The sequence below is a fragment of the Tetrao urogallus genome (assembly GCF_951394365.1).
Source record: "Tetrao urogallus genome assembly, chromosome: 4".
Taxonomy (NCBI): Eukaryota; Metazoa; Chordata; class Aves; order Galliformes; family Phasianidae; genus Tetrao; species Tetrao urogallus.
Genome location: NC_136817.1, coordinates 29,315,942 through 29,343,372, shown reverse-complemented (window position 1 = coordinate 29,343,372; position 27,431 = coordinate 29,315,942). Strand labels below are relative to the sequence as shown.

Below are 27,431 nucleotides of genomic sequence, written 5' to 3'. Positions count from 1 at the left end.
CTCTTCTGCAGACTGCATAACTCCAGCTCCCTCAGCTGCTCCCCCTAAGACTTGTGCTCCAGAACTGTCACAGCTTCGTTGCCCTTCTCTGGATACAAGATTTACAGGGAGATGCCAACCCGTGTAATTTGCTGTCTATATCCCTCAGTGCTCTGAGGCCTTGGTGCCGCAAGGCCTCCAAGGACAACACAGGGAAGGGGAGGATTCTAAACGTGGTACAGCACTGGAGCTCAGTGGTGACACCTCGGGCCCATTCAGTGACTGGCCTTGTGGCACAGCAGAGCTGATGGCCCGAGTGTGACATAGGTAGGGACGGCGGCGGTGTCCCTCACCTGGCCAGGCTGAGACAGTGGCCCTGCCAACCACGTCGGGGGCACGCGACTTGCAGTAGTCAGAGAGCAGCAGGGTGTTGAAGAGCGTCGACTTGCCCGAGTTGGTGGCCCCCAGCAGGTAGACGTCGCCGGCGCACTTCCAGGAGCGCTGCAGCCGGCTGACCAGCCCCTCCATCCCGAAGCCCGTCTTGGCGCTCACCAGTCGGACATCCACCAGCTGCGCTCGGGAGATGCCGGCCTGCAGGCAGGCAGCCGTCACTCTCTGCCGCAGCCGCCCCAGGTGCCCGGGGGAGTCAGCCGGCAGCAGGTCCACCTTGTTGCCCACCACCAGCAGCCCCGCGGCGGGCACCTCGGGGCTGAGCAGCGCGGGCAGCTGCGGTAACACGGGGTCGGGCAGCTCCAGCACGTCCAGCAGGTAGAGGAGCAGCGGGCCGCGGCCGTGCCGAGGGGGGCTGCGAAGCGCGGCGCTCAGCACGGCGCGGTGCCGCTCGGGCGGCAGCTCCAGACGCACTGCCTCGCCGCCGTGCGCCAGCACCCAGCACCGCTGGCACACGGCGTCCCGCAGCCCGGCCGCGCCGCCCGGCCCCGCGCAGAGGCCGCGGTACTTGTCGGCCGGAATGAAGCCCGGCGCTGAGGCGTCGCGGCATTGCAGCTCGGCCCCGCAGCCCGAGCAGCCCACGCCGCTCGGCGGCACCGACGGGTCGGCCGCCCTCCGCACCCGTCGCCCCCCCGGTGCGCCGTCCGCGCCCGCCGCCCGGCTCCGCGCGGCCACTCTGCTCCTCGCCGCAGCGGCGGGCGGCTGCGGTTCCGGCTCGTACTCGAGGAAGACGAAGCGCTCCTCCTCGCCCCACGCCGCCGCTCCGCGCCGCGCCGCCCAGGGCCGGGCTGGGCACAGGCGGCCTAGCAACACCCGGCCCAAGCGGAGCATGGCCGGCAGCGCGGTGCAGCCCGCAGGAAGGGGAGTGGCGAGGCTCGGCCCCGCGCATGTGCGCTCCTCCCCCTTCCTGCCGCCCGCCTTCCTGCCGCCACCGCTCCGCGGGTGCTCGGTGGCGGATCCTCGGCTTCTTTCTCTCCTGTCCCGGCCGCTCGCGGCTCCCTCCTCGCCGCCACCATGTACGACGCGGACGAAGGTGAGGGCGCAGCGGCCATCTCCTGCCGGGCCGCTCCCTTGCGGCACGTGGATTTCTGCGGGCGGCCCCGGCGTGGCGGCCGCGGCCTGACCCGTTCCCGCTTCCCCCGCAGATATGCAATATGATGAAGACGACGATGAGATCACCCCCGACCTGTGGCAGGAGGCGTGCTGGATTGTCATTAGGTAATGCCCCGCTCGCTGTGCCGGTGGGACGGGTACGGAGCGGCGCACGGAGGCCGCAGGCTTTGCTAGGCCAGGCCGCGTGTTTCGGCCTTTGGGGAGTGGAGGCGCGACCAGCTGGGCTGTAGGGTCGTTGTTTGGGTTAGCAGCACCCTGGTTGGCGAGGCTTACGGCCTGGTAGCAACTGCAGTGCAGCCGGCAGGAGGTGGTCGGCCCTCTGGACGCAGCCCTGGTGAGGCCGCATATCCATTACTGAGTTCAGTTGCGGGCCTCTCACTGCATCGGGCCTGCAGTGTGTCCAGAGAAGGGCAACGGAGCTGAGCCTGGAGCACAAGTCTTATGGAAGCTGTTGAGGGAGCTGGGGTTGTTCAGTCTGCAGAAGAAGAGGCTCAGGGGAGACGTTATGGCTCCTGCAGCTGCCTGAAAGGAGGCTGTGGTGAGGTGGGGGTTGGACTCTTCTTCTTGGGAACAGCCTTACATTTTGCCAGGGGATTTTCAGATTGGGTATTAAGAAACTCCTTCTTCTCAGAAAGAGTGGCCCGGATGAACAAAACCTAGTGCAAGGTCTTGCACCTGGGTTGTAGCAACGCCCACTATCAGTACAAACTGGTGGATGGCAAGCTGGCCTTCAATCAGTAACGTGCCCTTGCAGCTGAGAAAGCCAGCTGTGTCCTGGGCTGCATCAAAAGAAGTGTGGCCAGCAAGGTGGGGGAGGTGATCTTGCCTGCTAATCAGTGCTCATGAGACCTCACCTGGATGTGGAGTTCTCAGTACAGGAGAGATGAAGACCTGTTGCATCGTGTTCAGAGGAGGGCCATAAAAGCGATCCAAGGGATGGAACCCGTTTTCTCTAAGGACAGGCTGAGAGTGCTGGGGCTGTTCAGCCTGGAGAAGAGAAAGCTCCAGTGAGACCTAAGAGCAGCCTTTCCGGGGGGTTGTAAGAAAGGACATAGACACTTTAGCAAGTTCTGTTATGATAAGACAAGGGAAAATGGTTTTAAACTAAAAGAGGGGAAATTGCATGTAAGGAGGAAGTTTTTTAAAGTAAGAGTGATGAGGCACCAGAACGAGTTGCCTAGAGGGGTGCTGGAAATCCTATCTCTGGAGACGTACAGGGGGGTCTGAGCACCCTGATGTGGCTGTAGGTGTCCTTATTTCTTTTAGGAGAGTTGGACTGTATGACCTTTGAGGGTCCCTTCCAACTCAAACTTTATTTCTGTGATTCTGATGCAGTGGCACAGGCTGCTCAGGGAGGTGGTGTAGTCACCATCCTTGGAGATGTGGTGCTGAGGGACACAGTTGGTGGGATGGGTAGGAGGTTGGATTAGCTAATCCTAGTGGTTTTTTTCCAACTTGAATGATTCAATGATTCTAAGTAAGAAGTGATTCTGATTCCATGCCATACATGTGATGTTGCCCACTGCTGTCACATTTGAGGAGACTGGAAGCAGCTGTGCTACCAGGCCAGTGCTTTCCCAGCAGAACACCAGCAGCCAGGCCCTGTGGCTTCTCGTGCTATTAAGAAGTGGGCACCATAAGCAAAAGTGTTTCTCTTCTAAACAGAAGTCTTTCCCTGTGTGCAGTGGCGGTAGAGAGCAGCAAAGCCAAGGTAGCATGAGATCTCCAAGTGGTTTCAGGGCTCTGTGGCACAGAGCCTATGTGTTCAGGTCATCCTGTTAAAAATGAGAATGCAGAGCTTGGAATGTTGGCTTAGGTTTCATAACTGGGATGTGTTGGGTTGTGTCTAGATCACACAAAAGCTAGGGAAAATATAGAGAAGAAGTGAAGCTGGGAATCTGTGTGGCTGGAATAGAGGGTATCCAAGCTAAGGAACTTGGCTTAGGTTGGAAGGACCCCTAAAGCCCACCCAGCCCTAACCCCCTGCTGCAGGCTGGTTGCCCCCCACTGGATCAGGCTGGCCCTGGGCACCTCCTGGGATGGGGAAAGTTTTGAGAATTAGGAGGCTGCAATTGCAGGCACTCAGTTTACTGCAGCTTAGAAAATACATTGAAGTAAAGTCATTTACATCTCTTGTTGAGAATCTTTCATGAGGTTTGTGATAATGTTTCCTTTTGAATTTAAGGTAGGGTGAATACACAGCTCAGCCAGGAGGTGGCAGCAAGTCTGTCACTTTGCAGTGCGTCTTCAAACACCAATGAGAATTGAGTTTACTTTTTTGAGCATCTACATATGAAACCTGTGCCTCAGGCGAAAAGTGTTTTCTTACTGTATTTCAGAGCTTTTGAAGATTTTGTAATAAGTGTATCTTAAGTTTGCAGGCAAAATACATTAATTAAATTAAGGTATCTTGTTAATGTGGTTTTTTTTTCCTGTAGCTCCTATTTTGATGAAAAAGGTTTAGTCAGGCAACAGTTGGATTCTTTTGATGAGTTTATTCAGATGTCTGTGCAGAGAATTGTTGAAGATGCTCCACCGATTGATTTACAAGCAGAAGCCCAGCATGCCACAGGAGAAGTGGAAGAACCGGTGAGTAGAGGTGATTGGTTTTCATAAGCAAAATGATTTCACCTTGCATAGGTGGGTGTTATTTGACCTCTGTCTTGGGAGACTGAAGTACATCTGTCCTCCTGGCTGTGTCCTTACGCAGATAGAAGTGTAAACTGTTTGGATTCTGTAAGGTAACTGAGTAACACCACTCAGGATGGGAGCAGGCCTCACCAACAAGGGTATAGTGGAGCAAGCCAGCTAGCCAAAATAAAACCGAGTTTTGGTGGGATTTTGGTTTTGGTAGCTTTACCATGGCGGAAAAGGCTTAAGGCTAAAGAAGTTATGTCTGGGTTTTCTAATGGAGCCCTTATCATCTTCCATTGGTACCATGCTCCACATTATCTAATGTCTCTTCTTTGTGAGTACTCTTCATGAAGCGTGTGAGGTTACAGTTCATGTTCTGCATTGATTGTGGTACTTCTGTTGACTGTGATGCCCCCCATATGGTGCGGTCCCTGTTCTGCGCTTGCCAAAAGTGATCATCCAGTTACTCAACTTTACTGCTTCCTTGTTGAGATTTAAGGGAACTTTAGGAGTTCAGAGAGTCAGATCTGTTACGTGTTTTGACTATTCCTTTCCATTTATTTTTGTTTGCAAGCATTACTTAGAGAGAGTAACTGAGATTTCTTTTAGTTCCTCCGTTTGATATCGTGTTCATTCTTGGGTAGATAAACATTTATAAATGTTTATCTCTGTCACGGAGTTGACCAGATCAATCTATGTCCGTGACAGGGGCGACAGGCCTCTGCCCTCCCCCCCCACCCCAGTCCCACAAAAAATGGGAAGGAAGGAAGGGAGGAAAAGAGCAGTGGCAGCAATCTATGGAGGAAAACTTATTTTACTATAATATCGGAATACAAGATAACACAAGATAATACAATTTAATTGAAATTGAGATTAATAAATCAGGCAAGATGAGAGAGAGAGTTCCCGGGACCGAGTCAAACCTGAAAAGCTTGGAATGGCCAGGAAAGCACCTCCAGCACCCACTGCAAGGCAGCAAGAGTGCGCCCCCCCCACCCGGAAGGGCCAGATCCCGTGACTGCTGTAATGTACAGGGATAGGTACTTGGAATTGGGGCAGTGACACTTTAATGCCCTGTACACTACATGATGTTTTGATGTGGAATACTGAAACCCAAAAACAAAAAAAAAAAACAACATAGAACCATGACATTCCACCCTTTATTCTACATCGTTACATCATGCTTAATATATATGTACATATATACAAATAAACAAAAAATAATTAAAATGCATCACACACGCATGGCTATATACATATACATAGAATTACTGACTGCATTCCCCCAGCATCAAGTTTCCTTGTGGTACACAATGGACATCCCCATTCTTCTGCATTACCCACCAAGTGGATCCTGGCCCCTGGGCAAAAACTGTACCATGGAGAGGTTTGCCCTTTCCAGAAGCTGGAAGAACCCAAACTGCCTTTCCTAACATGTTCTTTACATGTACAACGGGGACTTTATCTCCCTCTACGGTATGTAGGGAACTGGATTGGTTAGGACCATCACGATTGATAGATCCTCTGGTATTGACTAACCAAGTGGCTTCTGCCAAATGCTTCTCCCAGTGCTTAAATGTTCCGCCACCCAGTGCTTTTAGCATAGTTTTTAACAACCCATTGTATCTTTCAATTTTACCAGAGGCTGGTGCATGATAGGGAATATGGTAAATCCACTCAATGCCATGATCTTTGGCCCAAATATTTACAAGAGAATTTTTGAAATGAGTCCCATTATCTGACTCAATCCTTTCTGGGGTGCCATGTCGCCACAGGACTTGTTTCTCGAGACCCAGTATGGTGTTTCGGGCGGTAGCATGGGGTACTGCGTATGTTTCAAGCCACCCAGTGGTTGCCTCCACCATAGTAAGCACATAATGCTTACCATTGCGAGATCGTGGCAAGGTGATATAATCAACCTGCCATGCCTCCCCGTATTTGTACTTTTGCCATCGCCCTTCCTCCCAGAGAGGTTTCATCCTCTTGGCTTGTTTGATGATGGCACATGTTTCACAGTTATGAATAACCTGTGCAATGGCATCCATAGTTAAGTCCACCCCTCGGTCTCTGGCCCATTTGTATGTTGCATCTCTCCCTTGATGACCTGAGGTCTCATGGGCCCACTGAGCTAGAAATAGTTCACCCTTGTTCTGCCAGTCCAGGTCTATTTGAGCCACTTCAATTCTGGCAGCTCGATCTACCTGATGGTTATTTTGCTGTTCTTCAGTAGCATGATGGGTGGAGGGAACCTTTCCCTTGAACATCCAGTTCAATACTGGCAGTTGAGGTGCCAGAAGGAGCTGTGTTTCAGTACCAGCTACTTTGGAAGCAGCCCGAACCCCCTCATATGCAGCTAAGATCTCCTTTTCAGTTGGAGTGTAGTGCTCTTCAGACCCTCTGTATGCCCAACTCCAGAATCCCAGGGGTCGGCCTTGGGTCTCTCCTGAGGCTCTTTGCCACAAACTCCAAGTGGGACCGTTCTCTCCAGCAGCAGTATAGAGGATGTTCTTTATACCCTGTCCCGTCCATACTGGCCCTAGGGCGACGGCACGGGCTATCTCCTGTTTAATCTGTTCAAAAGCCTGCTGCTGCTCAGGGCCCCATGTAAACTCATTTCTCATTTGCGTCACATAATAAAGGGGGCTTACAATGAGGCTGTAGTTTGGAACATGCATTCTCCAAAAGCCCACTGCACCCAGAAAAGATTGTGTCTCTCTTTTGCTAGTGGGTGGAGACATAGCAGTGATTTTGTCGATCACATCTGTCGGGATGTGATGACAGCCATCTTGCCACTTTATACCTAGGAACTGAATCTCCTGGGCAGGTCCTTTCACTTTGCTTCACTTAATAGCAAAACCAGCACTCAGAAGAATTTGGATCGTTCGCTCTCCTTTTGTAAAGACGACTTCTGCTGTGTCGCCCCACACAATGATGTCATCAATGTACTGCAGGTGCTCAGGAGCACTGCCCTGTTCCAATACAGTTTGGATCAACCCATGGCAAATGGTCGGGCTGTGTTTCCACCCCTGGGGCAAACGGTTCCGGGTATACTGAATGCCCCTCCATGTGAAAGCAAACTGTGGCTTACATTCTTTGGCCAAAGGGATGGAAAAGAAGGCATTAGCAATGTCAATGGTGGCATACCATTTGGCCGCTTTTGACTCCAGTTCATACTGGAGTTCTAACATGTCCGGCACAGCAGCACTCAGTGGGGGTGTGACTTCATTCAGGCCACGGTAGTCCACCGTCAGCCTCCATTCTCCACTGGCTTTACGCACTGGCCATATGGGGCTGTTAAAAGGCGAGTGAGTTTTGCTGATCACTCCCTGGCTCTCTAGTTGACGAATTAACTTATGAATGGGGAGCAAAGAATCCCTGTTGGTGCGGTACTGCTGCCTGTGCACTGTTTTTGTAGCAATCGGTACCTGTTGCTCTTTTACTCGCAAACAGCCCCACAACAGACGGATCTTCTGACGGGCCAGGCAAAACAGACAGCTGCTTAATGTTGTCTGTGTCCACAGCAGCTATTCCAAAGGCCCATCGATACCCCTTAGGATCCTTGAAATGCCCCCTCCTGAGATAATCAATACCTAGTATACATGGAGCCCCTGGGCCCGTCACAATAGGATGTTTTTGCCAGTCCTTACCAGTGAGGCTTATCTCAGCCTCCAACACAGTCAGTTCTTGAGAGCCCCTGGTCACTCCAGAAATATAGATTGATTCTGTCCCTTCATGACTCGAGGGCATCAGAGTGCACTGTGCACCAGTGTCCACCAGTGCCTTATATTTCAGTGGTTCTGATGTGCCAGGCCATCAAATCCACACAGTCCAATATACTCTATTATCCCTTTCCCCCCCCGACTGAGGGCAGGGCCCCTTTATTCATTACCTGTGGTAACTGGAGCAACTGCACTGGTGGTTGATCTGCCTTGTAATTCTTTCACCCGGGCTCGTAGTACAGGAGTAGGTTCACGGTGCCACTTCCTCATGTCTTCTCCATGGTCACGTAGGTAATACCATAAGGCAATTTGCGGTGTATTATTCCTTACTTGAGCCGGAGAGCGTTTGCCTCTAACAGCTGAGATTTTTGATGGTGCACATGAGAAGGAAGGTTCATCGTCTTTAGTTAGGTGGGCTCGCATAAATTTCATCGTCTCCTTCATCTCCATCATTAGACTCTTTTGATTTTCCTGATCTTCATCAAGTGTCTCTGATACTACTACAGGTTTGTCATGGTTAATCAGTTGAGACACTTGCTCCGTCATTTTTGAAATAGCAGCAACGGCAGCATGATTTGGGGATAGCAATTGTTCGTAGTTTTGGAGCGTAACAATTAATTCATAAACTAAGGGCGTTCTCTGCTGTTCGTTGAATCTGTCACACGCTGACATTAGTGTAGCGGCATATTTGTCCAGCGCTGTTGTCACGATTTTCTGCCATATCTCAGGCGTTGTCCTCACTTTTTCAGGGTCGCGATTTTGTTGTGGGTGGTTAGGAACAAAGTTAGGGTCATACAACATTTCCACCATGCCTATTTCCCTCAAATACTGGATACCCTTTTCCATTGTATCCCATTTTTTCTTCGCAATCTTCAAGCCATTTTTGAAGGGATACTTTTCCTTCACGGCTATTAACACTCGTTCCCAGAGGGTGGTAGCCTCATCCAAACATTGACTAATTCCTCTATCAATAGCTGGATCTCTGGCAATGGCACCTAGTTGGCGAGCTTCATTACCGTCCAGAGACAAGCTATGGGCCCCACTGTCCCAACAGCGAACCAACCAGGAAACAAGACTTTCATTCGGGTGCCGTGTAAACTCCTTTCTTGAACCTTGGATTTCAGTCATCTTTAGAGGCCGGCGAGTAGTAATAGAGACTTCCTCTTCATCACTCTCTTCTGCATGTCTCCTAGTTTTTCCTTTTGCCTTTTGCGATGGTGGTGGTTCTGAGGAGAGCCCCTCGCCTGGATCTTCCTCCACCTCCTCCTCCTCCTCTTCTCTTTTTCGTTCAAGGCATGAAGACACTCGTTTCCATTTCTTGCCCTCCACAGGAGCAACTGGTATTGTTACTGGTGTCTCCTTTGATTGATTAGATTTGACTTGGGGATTTTCCCCTTTGGCTTGAACCTCAGCTCGGAAACTCTCTCTCTCCAGAATGGTATTATATAGGGCATGGTAAGCACAAGCCAAACCCCAAATAAGTTGTACCTCCTTAGATTTATGTAAGCCACATCGTCCCTGACTCAAATACTGGCTTAGTTTCTTGGGATCCCACAGGTGTTCAAGAGTAAAATCCCATGACACTGCGGGTCCCCATGCTTCTAAGACCTTTCCTAAACCTCTCCATATTGCCTGCCAGTCATCATTCTCTGGTTTTGGAAGAGACTCCTTCCTCTTATTATTCGCAATTATGAATACAATTATGAATATAATCAGAGAACTTAATGACACACACACCAACATGAGTATTAATTCAAGATTCGTAAACCGTTTGACAAACCAAAAAGAAAACCCAGAGACTGGTCTGAACATCGTGTTGTTTGTAAAATTAGCTATTCCATTTGGGATGTAGTTGTTTGTGAAATTAGCCATTCCTTCTGGGATGTAAATGTCAAAATTCAAATTGTACCACATTGCATATAGGTAAAATATAGGTGTCTCCATCAGTGTCATTAGGTAGCTATATATGGTTGCAATTCCACAACACATAAGTGTGAGCTGGATTATTGGCCAGTAGGTTGTGAATAACACCATTGCTTTTAATCCTTTACCCAGCACCCCCACAGTAACGAGTGGGTTCATCAGTGGTGCCTGCTAAAAGGGGTTAATGAATTGAAGCTAACAAGAGGAGGGAAAAAAAAAAGAAAAAAAGGCACTACCCAGACTAAGTAGTGCTCAAAGTTTACAAATATCCCAGAACACTGGCAGTACGCCTAATCTTTCAAGGTCAGGTTTTCCAGCACAGAAACCTGAACTACTGATAATGCTCCCTAACGAAGCTCTCTAAGAGCAGAGAGAAAAAGAGATTTGTTCTAAGAGCTAAAAAGTAGCATGCCCCACGTTGGGCGCCAAAAATCTGTAACGGAGTTGACCAGATCAATCTATGTCCGTGACAGGGGCAACAGGCCTCTGCCCTCCCCCCCCATCCCAGTCCCACAAAAAATGGGAAGGAAGGAAGGGAGGAAAAGAGCAGTGGCAGCAATCTATGGAGGAAAACTTATTTTACTATAATATCGGAATACAAGATAACACAATATAATACAATTTAATTGAAATTGAGATTAATAAATCAGGCAAGATGAGAGAGAGAGTTCCCGGGACCGAGTCAAACCTGAAAAGCTTGGAATGGCCAGGAAAGCACCTCCAGCACCCACTGCAAGGCAGCAAGAGAGCGCCCCCCCCCCCACTCGGAAGGGCCAGATCCCGTGACTGCTGTAATGTACAGGGATAGGTACCTGGAATTGGGGCATTGACACTTTAATGCCCCGTACACTACATGATGTTTTGATGTGGAATGCTGAAACCCAAAAACAAAAAAAAACAACATAGAATCATGACAATCTCGCTGTAATTTCTCTTAATATTTCCTCTGTTACTCTGTGTATGTTATGTCTACATTCCCTAGCTGTGCAGTTCTGCAGATGCTGTATGAGCTGTATGCAATTATGTATGGATCTCCAGCGTATTATGTGCCTAACTTTGCCCAAAATGTAGTATTTGACTCAAGGGTCTGTTTCTTGCTTTTATTAATCCAATTAAAATTTTAAGAGTATGGCCTAAATGTGAGAAAAAGAAAGCTTGATTTTCCCTTCGGTTTTACTTGTTGTCGATCTCTTGCCTAATTGGAGAACGCTGGATTAATTTAAGGAAACTGAGTATGATTGGACTAATCTGAGGTGACTTCTTGTTTCTCCTTCCCTCCATGTTCAGCCTTGCATTTTGAGTGCAGCTTGGGCAGTATGTTTTATAGCACATTAAAGTGTTTTACAACCATGCTGAGAGATGGGAATTACAGTAAATGTGTGTCCTGTGTGCTTATATGAGAACTTGTGGAAGTTATTTTGCACAGCTACTGCTGCAAATCCAGGAAAAAAGTGTTTGTTTGGGTGAGAATTGAGATCTAGTTGTGCTAGAGCAAATGTAGCTTTGCTGGTGTGCTACTGCAGAGTCCTTATGGCTCAGATACAGTTAGATGACTGCATGGAACTCAAGTTTTGCTTTAGTAATAGATATTCTCAGCGGGCTTCTAGATGGTGAGGTGGCAGCACTGTTATTTATTTGGCTTAGTTTCTGTTCTGCAAGTGGTCACAGTGTGAAACAGGAACTCAAAGAAAGGTGATTCAAGGTAGAGGGTCTTTCAACTTGTTTATGTTCTGGTAGAATGATTTGTTAATGTTTCTATACCCTTAAATTTTAGTTGGTGAAGGAATGCTTTGAGAACAGTGCAGCTCTAAAATCTCATTGCAGTGGGAATTTGAGGGATGATTGGCTCTCAGAGCAAAACAAACATCCTGAGAATTTCTCTATTGCTGATAGGTGCCTGTCTTTTCTTCACTTTTTTTTTTAATGCTTTACTGTGAAAGTATTTCTGTGGAACTGAAAATGATTACATGTAATACAATATGCATAGGAGTAAAGCTGCACAAAGACTCACACCTTTTTGATGTGTCAGCCTATTGTTTGCGTTGAAGTAAATTTGCCTTTTTTATTGTATACTTAGCAGTTTTGTCTAAAGCTAAGTCAACAATAAATATATACTGGGCATATGCTGTTTATTAATGTACTCCCTCTGACTTAGTAGATTTTGAGTTAGTTGTTTTACAGGAAGACAATGTTGTTTGGGTACCTTATACCCAACGTTGTATGGGTACCTTAACTCTAACCAATGGTTTTGACCCTTCAGTTACCTCTATGTGTTTTTTATTAATGAGGTGCCTAGAAATTATCAAAAGCTCTTGAGTGATTGGCACTGGAACAGGCTGCCCAGAGATGTGGTTGATGCTCTGTCCCTGGAGATTCTCAAGGCAAGACTGTATCAGGTCCTAGACAATCTGATTTAGCTGTGGTGTCCCTGTCCATTGCAGGAGAGCTGGACTATGTGGCCTTTAAAGGTCCCTTCCAACTCCAAGGATTGATTGTACGATTTGTTCAGCTAGCCATCTGAAGGGGGATTGTTTCCATGCCCTGAGCTGAGGGCATGCAGCAGCACTGGGTCGTCGTTGGTGATGCAGAGTCTGATTGGAGACCTGTAACTAGTGGTGTTCCTCAGGGGTCGGTGCTGGGTCCGGTCTTGTTCAACATCTTCATCAATGACCTTGATGAGGGGATAGTGGCCACCCTCAGCAAGTTTGCTGATGATATGAAGTTGGGAGGATTGGCTGACACGCCTGAAGGCTGTGCTGCCATTCAGCAAGACCTGGATAGGCTGGAGAGCTGGGCTCACCTCTATGAGTGAGCTCACCTCTCGGATGAGGTTTAACAAAAGCAAGTGTAGAGTCTTGCATCTGGGGAGGAATAATTGCATGCACCAGTACAGGTTGGGGGATGACCTGCTGGAGAGGAGCTCTGCAGAGAGGAACCTGGGTGTCCTAGTGGACGACAGGTTGGCCATGAGCCAGCAGTGTGCCCTTGTGGCCAAAAAGGCCAATGGCATCCTGGGGTGCGTTAAAAAGAGTGTGTCCAGCAGGTCGAGGGAGGTGATCCTCCCCCTCTGCTCTGCCCTGGTGAGGCCTCATCTGGAGTACTGCGTCCAGTTCTGGGCTCCCCAGTACAAAACAGACAGAGATCTCTTGGAAAGAGTCCAGCGGAAGGCCACAGAGATGGTGAAGGGCCTGGAGCATCTCTCCTATGAGGAAAGGCTGAGTGAACTGGGTCTGTTCAGCCTTGGGAAGAGAAGACTGAGAGGGGACCTGATCCAGGTCTATAAATATCTAAGGTGTGGGGGGCAGAATGGCGAGGCCGGACTGTTTTCAGTGGTGAGTGGAGACAGGACAAGGGGAAATGGCCGGAAACTGCAGCATAGGAAGTTCTGCACAAATGTGCGCAAGAACTTCTTTACAGTGAGGTGACGGAGCACTGGAACAGGCTGCCCAGGGGGGTTGTGGAGTCTCCTTCTCTGGAGATGTTCAAGACCTACCTGGACGCCTACCTGTGAGACCTGCTGTAGGGAACCTGCTTTGGCAGGGGGGTTGGATTCAAGGATCTCAGGAGGTCCCTTCCAACCCCTACAATTCTGTGATTCTGTGTTGTATGGGTATCTTAACTCTAACCAATGGTTTTGACCCTTCAGTTACCTTTATGTGTTTTTTATTAATGAGGTGCCTAGAAATTATCAAAAGCTCTTGAGTGATTGGCACTGGATCAGGCTGCCCAGAGATGTGGTTGATTTTCTCTCCATGGAGATTCTCAAGGCAAGACTGTATCAGGTCCTGGACAACCTGATTTAGCTGTGGTGTCTCTGTCCATTGCAGAAGAGCTGGACTATGTGGCCTTTAAAGGTCCCTTCCAACTCCAAGGATTGATTGTACGATTTGTTCAGCTAGCCATCTGAAGGGGGATTGTTTCCATGCCCTGAGCTGAGGGCATGCACTGGGTATTAAGCTCAAGGGCTGCTCCTGAGTAACTAAGATGGATGGTTTGGCTATTGCAGATAAATGTCTTGTTTTCCAGCCCCGGTATCTCCTGAAGTTTGAACAAATCTATCTCTCCAAACCTACGCATTGGGAAAGAGATGGAGCACCGTCACCTATGATGCCCAATGAAGCCAGGCTGAGAAACCTTACGTAAGAAACATCTCTGTGATGGTTAAAATACAAGGAAGGACTGGCTCTGTGTTACTAACTGATAGTCTTTTTTTTATTTAGTCATGTTGACAATGTAATCATTACTGCTCTTATTACAATGTCTAATCGTTAAATCCAGATGATTTGATAATAATGCTCCATATTACCAGTGAGTAGAATAATTACATTCGTCAGCTTTCTGCAAAGGCTGGAGTAGTAACTGATAAACAACACAATGGTATTTTTTTTCTGTAGGTATTCAGCCCCCTTATATGTGGACATAACTAAAACAGTTATTAAAGAAGGAGAGGATCAGTTACAGACACAACATCAGAAAACTTTTATAGGAAAAATTCCTATTATGTTACGATCAACGTACTGTTTGTTAAATGGCTTAACTGACCGTGATCTCTGTGAACTGAACGAATGCCCTCTGGATCCGGGTGGCTATTTTATCATTAATGGATCAGAAAAGGTAAGGGATGATACTTCGCATAGTTGTCTTTACTGGCACTGGAAATTCTGTTACTTATTTCCAATTCTTTTGCCGGGAATATAAACATTTTAATTACTGCAGGTAGTCCTAATCTTGGAGAAAGGTTAACTTAATCTTTTGCTAGGACTTTGTGAACCACCTTTTCTTCTTCTAGGTCCATTATTTTTTCCTACATTGCAGAGCATCACACACTCGAAAACATAATGAAGTGTAGGAGGAGGGTATTTCTTCCTTCGCAGTCTCCTCTGGGTTGTTCACAGCTGTATAGATGCATTTTATAACAAGGTTAGGCTTATCCTGTTTCTTTCTTCCCTCTGTTGCTCCTCATTCAGCTTTAGCAGAGCATGTCCTCTCCATATGCTTATGCCTCAGCGATGAAACTGACTTGACAGTTGTTACTTGACACCTGGACAAATACGGCAAAAGAAAAGAAAAAATAGTGTTTGTTCTTGGAGGCAAAAAAAATCTAGCTTTTACTATCAGAGCTGGCATTAGAATTTATTTGCACTGTTTAGTTCATTGACCTTGGAAACAGATAATGACATGCTTCCTTTATCAGTACTGTGGCTACAATTAACGCCAAGTTCTCAGCATGCTTAGCAGATGTGGTGAGTGCGTCTCAGAAAAGTGTTCTCTGAGTCTTTTTATTTTGGTTATTCTATATTAATAAAGCATAAGTTTTGCTTAATGCTGAGCTTTGAAAACGTGGAGGCTAGTCCAACTGAGTTTGGCAAATTGACTTCATGCTGTGAAGAGCTTATGATCAGGAGAGAGACAGACTTTTTACATGGTTTCCTAGCAATAGGGCAAGGGGGAATGGGTTTAAACTAAAAGAGGAGATGTAGGTTATATGTTAGAAGGAAATTATTTACTGAGAGGGCAGTAGGATGCTGGCACAGCTGCCCAGAGAGGCTGTGGGTGCTGCATCCCTAGAGGCACTCAAGACCAGGCTGGATGTGGCCCTGGGCAGCCTGAGCTGGTGCCTGTTCTAGTGGGTGGCAACCCTGCACATGGAAATAGGTGATCTTTAAGGCCCTTTCCAACCCAAGCTATTACTTGTTTCTATGATTCTATAAAGAAACCTTGTGCTTGTTACTATCATGTGTCCTTTTGTGTTCTTGTCTCTACACAGGTTCTGATTGCTCAAGAGAAAATGGCTACAAACACAGTATATGTGTTTGCAAAAAAAGATTCCAAATATGCCTACACGGGAGAGTGTAGATCTTGTCTGGAAAATTCCTCTCGACCAACAAGTACTATATGGGTTAGCATGCTAGCCAGAGGTGGGCAGGTATGTCTCAGCAGTAATAATCCCCTTGCTGGGCCTTGCATTGAAGGTTGTTTTTGCAGGTTTTGATCCTGTCCGGTGTCTTCATGTCATTTACTTTGCGGTTTTGAAAAGGATTTTCTTCTGATAGTAAATTGTGAGAAGGTGAAATTACATGAAAACGTGTTCTGTTATGTCATAGATTAATGCCTGTCTCTGGGATGAATAACTTGGGGATGGCTCTCTTTGTGCCACAGTAAGGTGGGGTTAAAAGTCTTAGAACCAATTACTATAGATGAGCCTTTAGGATATCCAAACACATTTCTGCTTTTTGACAAAAGACAATAAGGACACAGACACTGTCTTTGCCAAAGACAGAAGTTTCAGATGTGTTTTGCAGCTCATGTATTAATTCATACTTAAAATAATTGTGTCCAGGCATCGTGCAGTGATTTCCCAGTGCCAGATCAGACTTGTGTAGGGGAATAGGTGCTGTTCATAAGTTCAAAAGCAGGAAGTGTTGGTACTCGTTTTCCACTGCACTGACTGCAGAGAAATTTCCAAGCATTCAAAGAGCAGCTTTAACAGAATCCTAACACCACTTCATTGGGGGGAGGGGCACTCCTCAGTGGTTGTCCCTCTGTGTCCTGAAATACCTGAACCTTTCTGAAGAGGAGGGAACATCTACTTGAGTAATCATAAAAATGGAGAGTTGCACAGCTTTTCTAAGCTGGATTTAAGCTGATGTAAGGAAAATGGAGTATGAATTGGAAGAAAATGATACATACGGATGAACAAATGGTATTCTTCTGTATGAGGAAGAACATTCAAGTTCTTCAGGCTTCTGAGGTTGGAAACAGTTTTTTAAAAAAAATAGTCACTTGCATAAAGTATTGGAATAGCTTCATAGTCTACTGAGAAGTCCTGTTTTCCTGTAGTGCTTGAATAAATGCATTTGTAATACATCATCCGAGTTCAGAGAGAGTGTTTTATTTAAAGGCTAAATCGTTTTAGACTAATGTATATTATCCCGTCTTCTTAGGGTGCAAAGAAGAGTGCTATTGGTCAGCGCATTGTAGCAACGTTGCCATATATCAAACAAGAAGTGCCAATCATAATTGTCTTTCGTGCACTAGGGTTTGTGTCTGACAGGGACATTTTAGAGCACATCATTTATGATTTTGAAGATCCAGAAATGATGGAAATGGTAAGATGTTAAATAACTTATTTTCTAGCTTAACATTATGCGATGTTCAGCTGTGGCTACTCTTATATCAATCAGTATTTTGTTCATTTTCCAGTTTAATTTATTGTCTATTAGAAGCCTGGAAAACTTTCTGCTTTACTCGTTACAATGAGTGTTTTGAGTGAGCAAATCACGGTGGAAATTGTAAAGAGCGAGTGAATACTTGGAGAGGCAGGTTCTTATCCTGCTGTCCTTGACTTTAATTGTAAAATCTGTATTTATGTCTGAATCAGCAGCAGGCCTAGAAAATATTTGAATGAGAACTGTTGTCTGAAGCCTTAACTAATTTTTGTGTGCTTCCCACATGCTCTGTTATGTTTTGAAAGAGCTGCTGTAGTAAAGCCTGAAAGCAGTAATTAGCAGTTCCTGAAAAGAATTGTTAGCAAGCTCCTGCATAGTTTCTACCCCAGCGAGCGCCATAAGCTTCATGGTTTTGCTGTAATTTGTTTATTAGGTTAAGCCTTCTCTGGATGAAGCCTTCGTCATACAGGAGCAAAATGTTGCTCTGAACTTCATTGGATCAAGAGGTGCAAAGCCAGGTGTCACCAAGGAAAAGAGAATCAAGTACGCTAAGGAAGTCCTGCAGAAAGAAATGCTTCCACACGTTGGTGTCAGTGACTTCTGTGAAACCAAGAAGGCCTATTTTCTAGGGTATGTTGGTATATTCTCAAGTGTGCTGTCACACCTGCAGTTGGTCATTGAAGACAGATCTGATGTGCGTGTTTGGAAAAGCACTCTGAATAAGAGTTTGTTTTAACCTCAGTCTTCTGGATACTCGGTGATGAATTTTAGGGTGTTTGTTTTCCTATCTGAGAAAATGCAAATGATGATAAAACAGTTAGAGAATTAGAAACAGTTAGAGGAAAAATTAGAGAATGAAGGCCCCCAACACTGCTGGATTCAAAGATGTGGTGATAATGATCAAGTATTCCTTTTCAAATCTCTTTGGGTGAAAAATATACAGAGGTTGCTAGTTAAATTGTAGGGAGCGATAACTATTGACAAGTTGTATGTAATATCAGCCCACTCTTTAAAACCTTTGGAGCATCTTCTTAATCACTGCTTATTGTTATGCAGATAAATCACAACGTTGGGTGACCTGTCATTTTACTTCAAATGCCACGTTGAGCTCACAGTCTCACAAGCAATATAAATAATAAACACAGACTGTGTTATTGTCCAGGGCAGACACGTAGCAGAAGATGCATTGCCATCATGATGTAAATACTAACTTTGTTTCAGTTATCTAAAATTTTAGCGTGTTACTGAATTCTAAGGACACAAGTGCTGAAGTGACCTGCCTTAGAGCAGCAGTATTTTAACTTAATCTAAAATGGGCAACCTTTAGGAAACAGCTCACTAATGTATTTAATAAAGGCATGTATTTTTTGTTGTGAATGTCTGCTGATGGTTTAAAATATGAACTTATTTCTTTAGGTATATGGTTCATAGATTGTTGTTGGCTGCACTGGGCAGAAGAGAACTTGATGACAGAGATCATTATGGCAACAAAAGGCTGGATCTTGCTGGGCCACTGCTGGCTTTTCTGTTCAGAGGGTAAATATATAATATATTCTTTGGAGATAATTAATAGAAGAGTTACTGCCAGTTCTGGGCTTCTAAATAGATCGGGCTATTTATTGAGGCTGATAGGCAGTCTTGGGCATCTCAGCTTATATCTGATCATGGCTTTATTTTGAAGCATGTATTGTGCATGTTCTCAAGCAGATTAGTTTGGTGCTTGCTGTTTTGTTTTTCTCCTTTTCCCTTCGTTACATATCACTTCTGCTAAGAAGACTGGTGACTTTTTTTTTCCCATTCTACGTTGAGTAGGCTGAATTGATACAGTACTGTTTAATCTTATTTCTTGACATCTTCTCCAGAATGTTTAAGAATTTGCTGAAGGAAGTGAGAATATATGCACAAAAGTTTATTGACAGAGGGAAGGATTTCAACTTGGAGCTGGCAATTAAAACGAGAATTATTTCTGATGGTTTGAAATATTCATTGGCCACTGGAAACTGGGGTGATCAGAAGAAAGCTCATCAGGCCAGAGCAGGTGTATCTCAGGTACAGTTTTAGTTCTTTTCAAATACATTGTTTCTGGTAGCTGTTGATGCTTTGTCTAATGTATCGTGATACCTGCCAGAACACCACAGAGAAGAAGCTTTGCCTAACCAAGTTCCTTGTTACATTCAGGTGTTAAACCGCCTGACTTTTGCATCAACACTTTCCCATCTGAGACGCCTGAATTCTCCAATTGGTAGAGATGGAAAGCTAGCAAAGCCCAGGCAGCTGCACAATACGCTGTGGGGAATGGTTTGCCCAGCTGAGACTCCCGAGGTAACGAACATCGTATTTTCATCACTACTTATTGTGTGCCCAACTGCTTTTATCTGGTGGTCATTTTGTGGCTGGGCTAGATGATTTTAGTCGTCATTCCAACCTTTAATGGTTCTGTGATTATGATCGTGGCAATTGAAGCGATCACCTGCACTTCACCTGAAATACTGACATGAACACTTAGCTTTATAGCTAACTTTGTATTTGAGTGGTAGAAACAAACCACAAATTATTAGCATATTTTGTGTACAGTTCCTCGAGGGCTTGATATAATTTTCTGGACTTGATTTGGAAGATGGGGAGTCTTTTGGTTTGGAAATGCAAAATCTTACGTTTCTCCTAGGGTCATGCAGTAGGACTTGTCAAGAACTTAGCCCTGATGGCTTACATTTCTGTGGGGTCTCAGCCATCCCCAATTTTGGAATTCTTGGAAGAGTGGAGTATGGAAAATCTGGAAGAAATATCTCCAGCAGCTATTGCAGAGTATGTGCAAACAAAATTACTTAAACAGATATTAGGCTTTTATTACCTGCACAGTGCTTCAGGGTTTTGTGGTTTTGTTTTGTTTTTTCTTTTTCCCTCTTTCTAGTGCTACCAAGATTTTTGTTAATGGCTGCTGGGTAGGAATACACAAAGATCCAGAGCAGCTTATGAATACCCTGAGGAAGCTCCGTCGTCAGATGGATATAATTGTGTCGGAGGTACAGCTTCAAGACTTCGGGGATCTTTGGAGATGAGGGAGGGCAGTAGATTGGGACTGCTTTGAAGACTCTAAACAGCATTGTTTGCACACCTTTTTTTTTTTTTTTTTTTTTTGGTTCATTTGTTAAGAGGAACCAGTTGAAAAATTGCTTATTGAAAAGACTTAAAAAATTATCTCTTGAAATGCTTTTTTTTGTATGAGTGTTAATGTTTGTTCTGTTCTGCTGGCAACACATGGAGAGCCTTTGAATTTGGGAACTTTGTTATCCTATTTTGTACTCTGTAGTTCTGATTCCAGGCTGAGACTTGGCTTTGTTGTGCAGGTCTCAATGATTAGGGATATTCGTGAGCGGGAAATCCGCATCTATACTGATGCAGGCAGAATTTGCCGACCTCTTCTAATTGTGGAGAAGCAGAAGTTGCTGTTGAAGAAAAGGCATATTGACCAACTGAAGGAACGAGAGTATAACAATTACAGGTGAGAGACATTTCTGAAATGTAAGTCAGTATCTAATTTTCCAGCTGGGAAGCTGCAAATTCCTTTAAATTGAAGGAGAAAATATTTAAAGCTTTGAGCAATGCAAAGATGCTTTTGCTGCGTGGCAACTTAATTCACTTTTGATACAACTAATGCAGCTGTAGTTATAAGGCAGAGAAATCCTTGTTCTTGTTACTTGAAGCGACCGATTTTATGTGCATGTTAAGTACTTCAAACATTGATTATTAGTTGGCAGGACCTTGTGGCCAGTGGTGTAGTGGAGTACATCGATACACTGGAAGAGGAGACTGTGATGCTGGCCATGACTCCAGATGACTTGCAGGAGAAAGGTGTTGCGTATTGTTCAACATATACCCACTGTGAGATTCACCCATCCATGATCCTGGGAGTGTGTGCCTCTATTATTCCTTTCCCCGATCACAACCAGGTCAGTGCATCACTTCTGCCATCTTACTTATAAGATAGATAGGAAACCCACAGGTATATGCATTAAGAGCCATATGTGCATATATAAATGCCTATGTTGCTGTCTTTCCTTGCCTGTCTAGTCTCCTAGGAACACGTACCAGTCTGCTATGGGTAAACAGGCAATGGGAGTCTACATTACAAACTTCCATGTTCGTATGGACACACTGGCCCATGTTCTGTACTATCCTCAGAAGCCCCTTGTAACAACACGCTCCATGGAGTACTTGCGATTTAGAGAGTTACCAGCAGGTACGTTGTCAGTTCATAGTTAGTATTCTTTTTGTTTAATGTTTAGTTTAAACTGTCATAAATGTATGCATCATACCTAAATATTTAGCAAATTTATGCAATTTAAAAAGGAATTTTGGGTTAAATGTTGGTTTGGTGCCTAGTCTACAGTGTTTCTAGCGTTGCAGCTAGAACTCCTTTTCCATATAAGTAGGCTTAAATGGAAACTGGAAAGGATGTGTTTCCTGTGTGAGTTCTCCACATGAGGTCACTCCTGAGTTGACAAATTTAATCTCTTGTTGCATTTACTGATACAGCATGGCTTTTCACATGGGATGTGGAGATGATTATATCTTAGGAAAGGGTCGAGCAGGTTCACTGTGAAGAGACGGGCTTATTTTAGTTGTAAGTAATGCCTGTCTGATACGTGTTCATGTTTTCAAAGTATTCACTCAATGTATTACAGGTATCAATTCAATCGTAGCCATTGCATCATATACAGGCTATAACCAGGAAGATTCTGTCATCATGAACCGTTCTGCTGTCGACAGAGGCTTTTTCAGGTGTGATTTCTCAAATTTTTGATCTGTTTGAAAATTGAATGAAGTACTATAGTGAGTTGTCCAGAGGCTCAAGGAAAGTTTGTCTTGTACTGCAAGGTATCCTTAAAAATGGGGGTGGAGGGAGTTTCAGACTGAAGAATTCACATTCAGAGGAATGGTGAATGTGTGTCTTAGCAGAACTCAGCCAGTAATCGTTCATCTTCTGCATAGCTTGACTCTGCATTCCTGGCTCTTCCCTTTTGGTCTTGTTTTTTATATTATTTGTTCTGTCTGCGCTGGTTAAACAAAAACATGTTCTGAGTTTTTGTTCTGTGAGTTGCCAGTTATGTGAACTCCTTAATGACAATATTGTAGCTTTGTAATAAAATGGTGTATTCAGTAGCACAGCAGTTGCTATGAGTGAGGATTGGCATGTTCCTCTTCTTATTTGGAACTGCTGTTGAGACAACTGGTGGCTGATGTGACTGTGCATTATTGCTAGATTTTAGGTGACTGCTTAGTTGTATAACCTTAACTGGTCAACAGATTTCTGCTTTTGTTCATTTTTTTGAACCTAAAACTTGTGTACTAAGTGTCTTGCACCTTCTAATGTAGAGTGAGTATGGGACTGTTAGATTTTTGTGGTTGGAGGAATCTCCTGCATTCATGGGAGCAATTAGATGTGAATGATACTGTTCTTAAAGGTTGTGGTTTTAGTGTGCTAGCAGCACACTAGCAGCATAGCAGAAATATCCAAGACTTCCATTGAAACTCAGCATTGCAAGATAGCAGAAGTAAAAGCGCTTGCAAAAGGGTGGAGTTAAGAAAAGTAATAGGAGATTGATTTGATGAAGATCAAGGGCTCTGAACACCCTGATGTAGCTGTAGGTGTCCCTGTTCATTGCAGGGGAGTTGGACCAGATGACCTTTAAAGGTCCCTTCCAACTCAAATGGTTCTCTGATTCTAAGATGGGAATCGGCCTTAAGAGCAGTAACTGCTTTGTAGATGGGAACATCTCCCCAGTTCAAAATGAAGCATGTTATTTTACAGGTATTTTGGCAGTGTCTAAGAAGTGACCATTAAAATGCCATCTGAAATTTATGTGTTTGTTTGTTGTGGATTTTTTTTTCAGTCAGATTAACAATACTTTAAAGGAAAGGTTGTGTGGCGTGTGAATTGTTTTGGTTGTTATCAGTGACAGTAGCTTTAACACTTGGCAAAATGGTGCTTTAAATGAAACTGGCATGTACGGATGAGGGAAAATGATGCTGGTTTCACAGAGAACGTATCTGTCTTTGTTTCAGATCTGTGTTCTATCGCTCCTACAAAGAGCAGGAGTCCAAAAAAGGATATGACCAAGAGGAAGTTTTCGAGAAGCCTACCCGTGAGACTTGCCAAGGTAAGATAAAGCAGGGTATGGAGACTGAGTTCAGTGATTTTACATTTGTGTAGAGATGATTGCTGTTGAGCTGATTCAATCTTTGAGACACATTGAATAGCAGAAATGTGTGTGTTCATAGGAAAATGCATCAGCTGAGATGTTCACTTAATATTTAGACATTTTATTATCGGCAGGCTAAAACTGTAAGCAGACTGGTTGAATTTCTACAAAACATCCAAGTCTTGATGTTGAAAAGCTTGGGAATCTATTTTTAACTTTTTCTGTCCCCTGAGGTATGAGACATGCAATCTATGACAAACTTGATGATGATGGTTTGATTGCACCTGGAGTACGTGTGTCTGGGGATGATGTCATCATTGGCAAAACAGTAACTCTGCCAGAAAACGAAGATGAACTGGAGAGCACTAACAGGCGCTTCACCAAGAGAGACTGTAGCACTTTTCTGCGAACTAGCGAGACTGGTATTGTAGATCAGGTCATGGTAACCCTTAACCAGGAAGGATACAAATTCTGCAAGATCAGGGTGAGCACCAACCTGTACGTGTTTTCTACTTAACAACTTTTTTCTGTATCTAATTTACCCATTTAATGTTTTCCTATGGTTCACAGGTACGGTCTGTAAGAATCCCTCAAATAGGAGATAAATTTGCCAGCAGACATGGTCAGAAAGGAACCTGTGGTATCCAGTACAGGCAAGAGGTAGTGATTCCTTTTTTATTTTTTTTTTTATAATACTTTATTAGCATTTCATCTTCTCTGTGTTTTTAGCATTGAAACCAACGCGAGTAAGTAATCTATGGAACATGTACTGGCGTGCAAAATGTGGATTTAAATTTGGGTAGAATGTGTTCAGAAAGGGATGCTATTGTTCCTTACACTGGTATCTCAGGGCCTTTGAAATACTTTAAAGATACAGTTAGAATCTATGGACTGCTTTTTGTAAAGCTGGTGTGCTGGGAAGTACTGACTGCCTATCTTGGTGCTCTAGGACATGCCCTTCACCTGTGAAGGCATCACACCAGATATCATCATCAACCCCCATGCCATCCCTTCCCGCATGACCATTGGTCACTTGATTGAATGTCTTCAGGGGAAGGTAAGAAGAATGTTTTATGCTGCATGTTTTAAGGGATATGAGTTAATATACGTGTATATATATATATATATATATATATATATATATATATATATATTTTTTTTTTTTTTTTTTGTAAATATACACAAGCAAGCATTAAATACACGTAAGTGGTAAGTGCTAATGCAGTTAAAAAACAACAACAGTTGTTCTCCATTTACGTAATGGCAAATAGAAAAGTTTCTTGGAGGACCTACAATCTTCTAAATTTTGTCCAGCAAATCATTTGTTGCTTTTATTCCAAATGTATCCTGTAACCTAGAAAAAGGAGTAGAAAATTGTTGATACTGTCCAGTTTTGAAAACCTCAGCTAAATTTTGTAGCTGATAACGAAAGAAGATACGGCACTATCATGGGTAGGGAATCTCAAGTTCTGGCATTAAAATTACAGCTAAAATTATTTGAAATGTATTGCTTGATGCTGAGAAATCTGACAAGCTTTTGCAAATCTTTTCTCTGTAGGTGTCGGCAAATAAGGGAGAAATTGGTGATGCTACACCATTTAATGATGCTGTCAATGTGCAGAAGATTTCCAATCTTCTATCAGATTATGGTTATCATTTAAGAGGAAATGAGGTACAACCAAAACATCAATTCATTGTATTTTTAATACGTTTGGCAGACAGTAAGGCTTATGGTTCAGTGATTGCATTGACTGCTTTAGGTCCTCTACAATGGCTTCACTGGGCGAAAAATCACATCACAGATCTTCATTGGTCCTACATATTATCAGCGGCTGAAGCACATGGTAGATGACAAAATCCATTCTCGTGCAAGAGGGCCCATCCAGATACTTAACAGACAGCCCATGGAAGGAAGATCTCGGTAAGGATGTTTATTATTTTCTATACACTCTTCCCTTTGGAGTCTTTAGCTGCTGCTTCTGTGGAGAGAAGCCCACACTGGAATGTGTAGTCTGTTGGGAACTGTGGCTGCTGGAGCAGTCTGTTCCAGAAGGACTGCGCCCCACGGAAGGCAGCTATGCTACAGCAGCTAGTGGAGAACAGAGGTCTGCTGGGAAAATGCATGTTGGAACAGTCTGAGAAGGAAGGAGAAGCAGAAACCAAGTGTTCTACTTGTAGAGGAGGAGGAAGTATAAAGAAAATCCAGAAGCAAAGGAGTGATGTTGTGCCAGAGAAGAAGGGAGAGGAGGGAAGAAATTGTTTTCAGTGTTGTCATAGTTTCTTGTTGTCTTGCTGTTTTGGGAAAAAAAAAAAAAAAAAAAAAAAAAAAATTGCCAAGTTGGGTCTGTCTTACCTATCATAGTAATGGGTATGTGATTGTCCGTGTGTCAAAACCAGCATAGAGGAGCAGAGGATGATTTAATGGTTTTCATCACTTTGCTATACAGTGTTGTGCTGTATCTGTTTGGTATCTGATAGCTGCTTTACCAATACTTAGCCATGTGCCTCCAGCAGTTAACAATGTTGTGTTAGCATTTACTTACAACATTTCTATTTGTGGGGGAAAATTAATGCCCAGATTTACTCCTGCCTTGGAATATTGCTGTTCTTTCTCTGTCAGGTTACTTGTTGTAGCAACAAGCACTGATGTATGGTGCCAGAGAACTCAAGAAGTTGTTTTGTTTCTTTTTTTGTACATAGTGATGGTGGCCTTCGTTTTGGAGAAATGGAACGAGATTGTCAGATTGCCCATGGAGCAGCCCAGTTCTTGAGAGAGAGGTTGTTTGAGGCATCAGACCCGTACCAAGTCCACGTGTGTAACCTCTGTGGGATCATGGCAATTGCAAACACAAGGACGCACACGTACGAATGCCGAGGATGCCGAAATAAAACACAGGTAAGTGTGGGCTTCACCATCCAGTGACTCAGAGGAAATGTGACTCCCTTGAACAGCAGAAGGGAGAAGTTATGTTTAAATGAAAATGTTTAAAGAAACATGAGAACAAGTGCTTCTTTACCTTCATAGCTACTTACTTGTTTACAGTGTCCTAGTTGATTCGGATGTTTCCTGTTAGACTGTTGGACCGTCACTTGGCAGGAAATGCTGCTCAACTATTTTGCAGTGGAGAGATTTCAAAAGTGAGCAGTTGGAGAGCTTATTTTTAGAATATTAAACAGTAAGACTCCAAATTGCTGGAATTTAGAACTGTGGTTGTCCCCATGCAGATACTTTATGCCTGAGATTGGGGTTCCCATGGGAAGGTCTTTTGTGTAGCACTTCTTTTCATGATTATTTATAGCATGTGCTTTTTTTCGTACAGCATTATTTATAGTGTTTGTTCTATAGTGTGTGCCTAGCTAAAGAGCTGTGTCAAGGCAGATTGGCAGCAGAGATAAAAAGAATCACTTTAAATAAGTTTGTTGGTGTGCTGGGAACTGACTGCTGCTTGTAGGGACGTATGCTGGAAATCTTAACTGTAGTTACTGCATAGGAGGCATGCTTTGCTGTGCAAATGTGCCCCTGTTTAAATTATTTTTATTGAAGATCAAATCCCCTGGCTGCCTTTTTTTTTTCCTGTTGAAAAAGTTAATTCTGGATAGCTGTTTTGTAGACAGCTATATAGCCTGTCTATATAGCTCTATAGAGCTCTGTAGACAGCTCTATAGCCTGTCTCTGCTTTCCTCTTGCTTTATTGCTGTCCTTAACCAATCCTTGTTAAATGCTTTCATGCCTGATTCAGAATCATAGAATCCACAGAGTTGGAAGGGACCTTTAAAGGCCATCTAGTCCAACTCCTCTGCATTGAACAGGAACAACTACATCAGGTTGCTCAGGGCCCCATCGAGCCTGGCTTTTAATGTCTCCAGGAATGGGGCTTCCACCAACTCTGGGAGATTTGTGCGATTGCCTCATCTCACCCCCCTCACTGTAAAAACACCTTTTTCTTTATATCCAACTTAAATGCACCCTCTTTGAGTTTGATAGAGTCATTCAAAAAAACTTCCAAACATTCAAAAAGCAATCAAAAAACTTGACTCAAGCTGGGTAGTTAGTTGATGCTTTTGGAGTGCTTATCAATCAATCACAACTCTTTTGAAATCTCTTCCCAGATATCTTTGGTTCGAATGCCCTACGCCTGCAAACTCCTCTTCCAAGAGCTGATGTCTATGAGCATTGCACCTCGGATGATGAGTGTTTAGCTTCTTAAAGAGGTTTTTTAAAATGTGAGACTGAAGTATGC

At 44.3% G+C, this 27,431-nt stretch overlaps 2 protein-coding genes across 2 annotated transcripts in view; one reads left to right on the top strand and one right to left on the bottom strand.

Annotated features, from left to right (window-relative positions):
- Nucleotides 1-1,260, bottom strand: part of SRP72 (signal recognition particle 72) — a gene marked incomplete at both ends in the record, with an annotated part of 62,348 nt that extends 61,088 nt beyond the window's left edge. Inside the window, one exon of the mRNA XM_079534467.1 lies at nt 1,105-1,260. Within this exon, the coding sequence (XP_079390593.1) occupies nt 1,105-1,260 (156 nt within the window). The remainder of the gene's footprint in view (nt 1-1,104) is intronic.
- Nucleotides 1,261-1,443: 183 nt separating this feature from the next.
- On the top strand, nt 1,444-27,390 carry POLR2B (RNA polymerase II subunit B; the record flags this gene model as incomplete). The annotated part of the gene is made up of 25 exons (XM_079534364.1): nt 1,444-1,462; nt 1,575-1,647; nt 3,981-4,131; nt 13,845-13,957; nt 14,213-14,432; nt 15,586-15,744; nt 16,763-16,927; nt 17,421-17,617; nt 18,404-18,523; nt 18,850-19,036; nt 19,166-19,309; nt 19,653-19,792; nt 19,899-20,010; nt 20,335-20,489; nt 20,739-20,937; nt 21,059-21,227; nt 21,673-21,769; nt 23,054-23,148; nt 23,424-23,674; nt 23,761-23,850; nt 24,140-24,247; nt 24,749-24,862; nt 24,951-25,111; nt 25,891-26,086; nt 27,301-27,390. 25 exons carry the CDS (start codon nt 1,444-1,446, stop codon nt 27,388-27,390), a joined length of 3,525 nt encoding a protein of 1,174 aa, XP_079390490.1.
- Between the last annotated feature and the right edge of the window lie 41 nt (nt 27,391-27,431).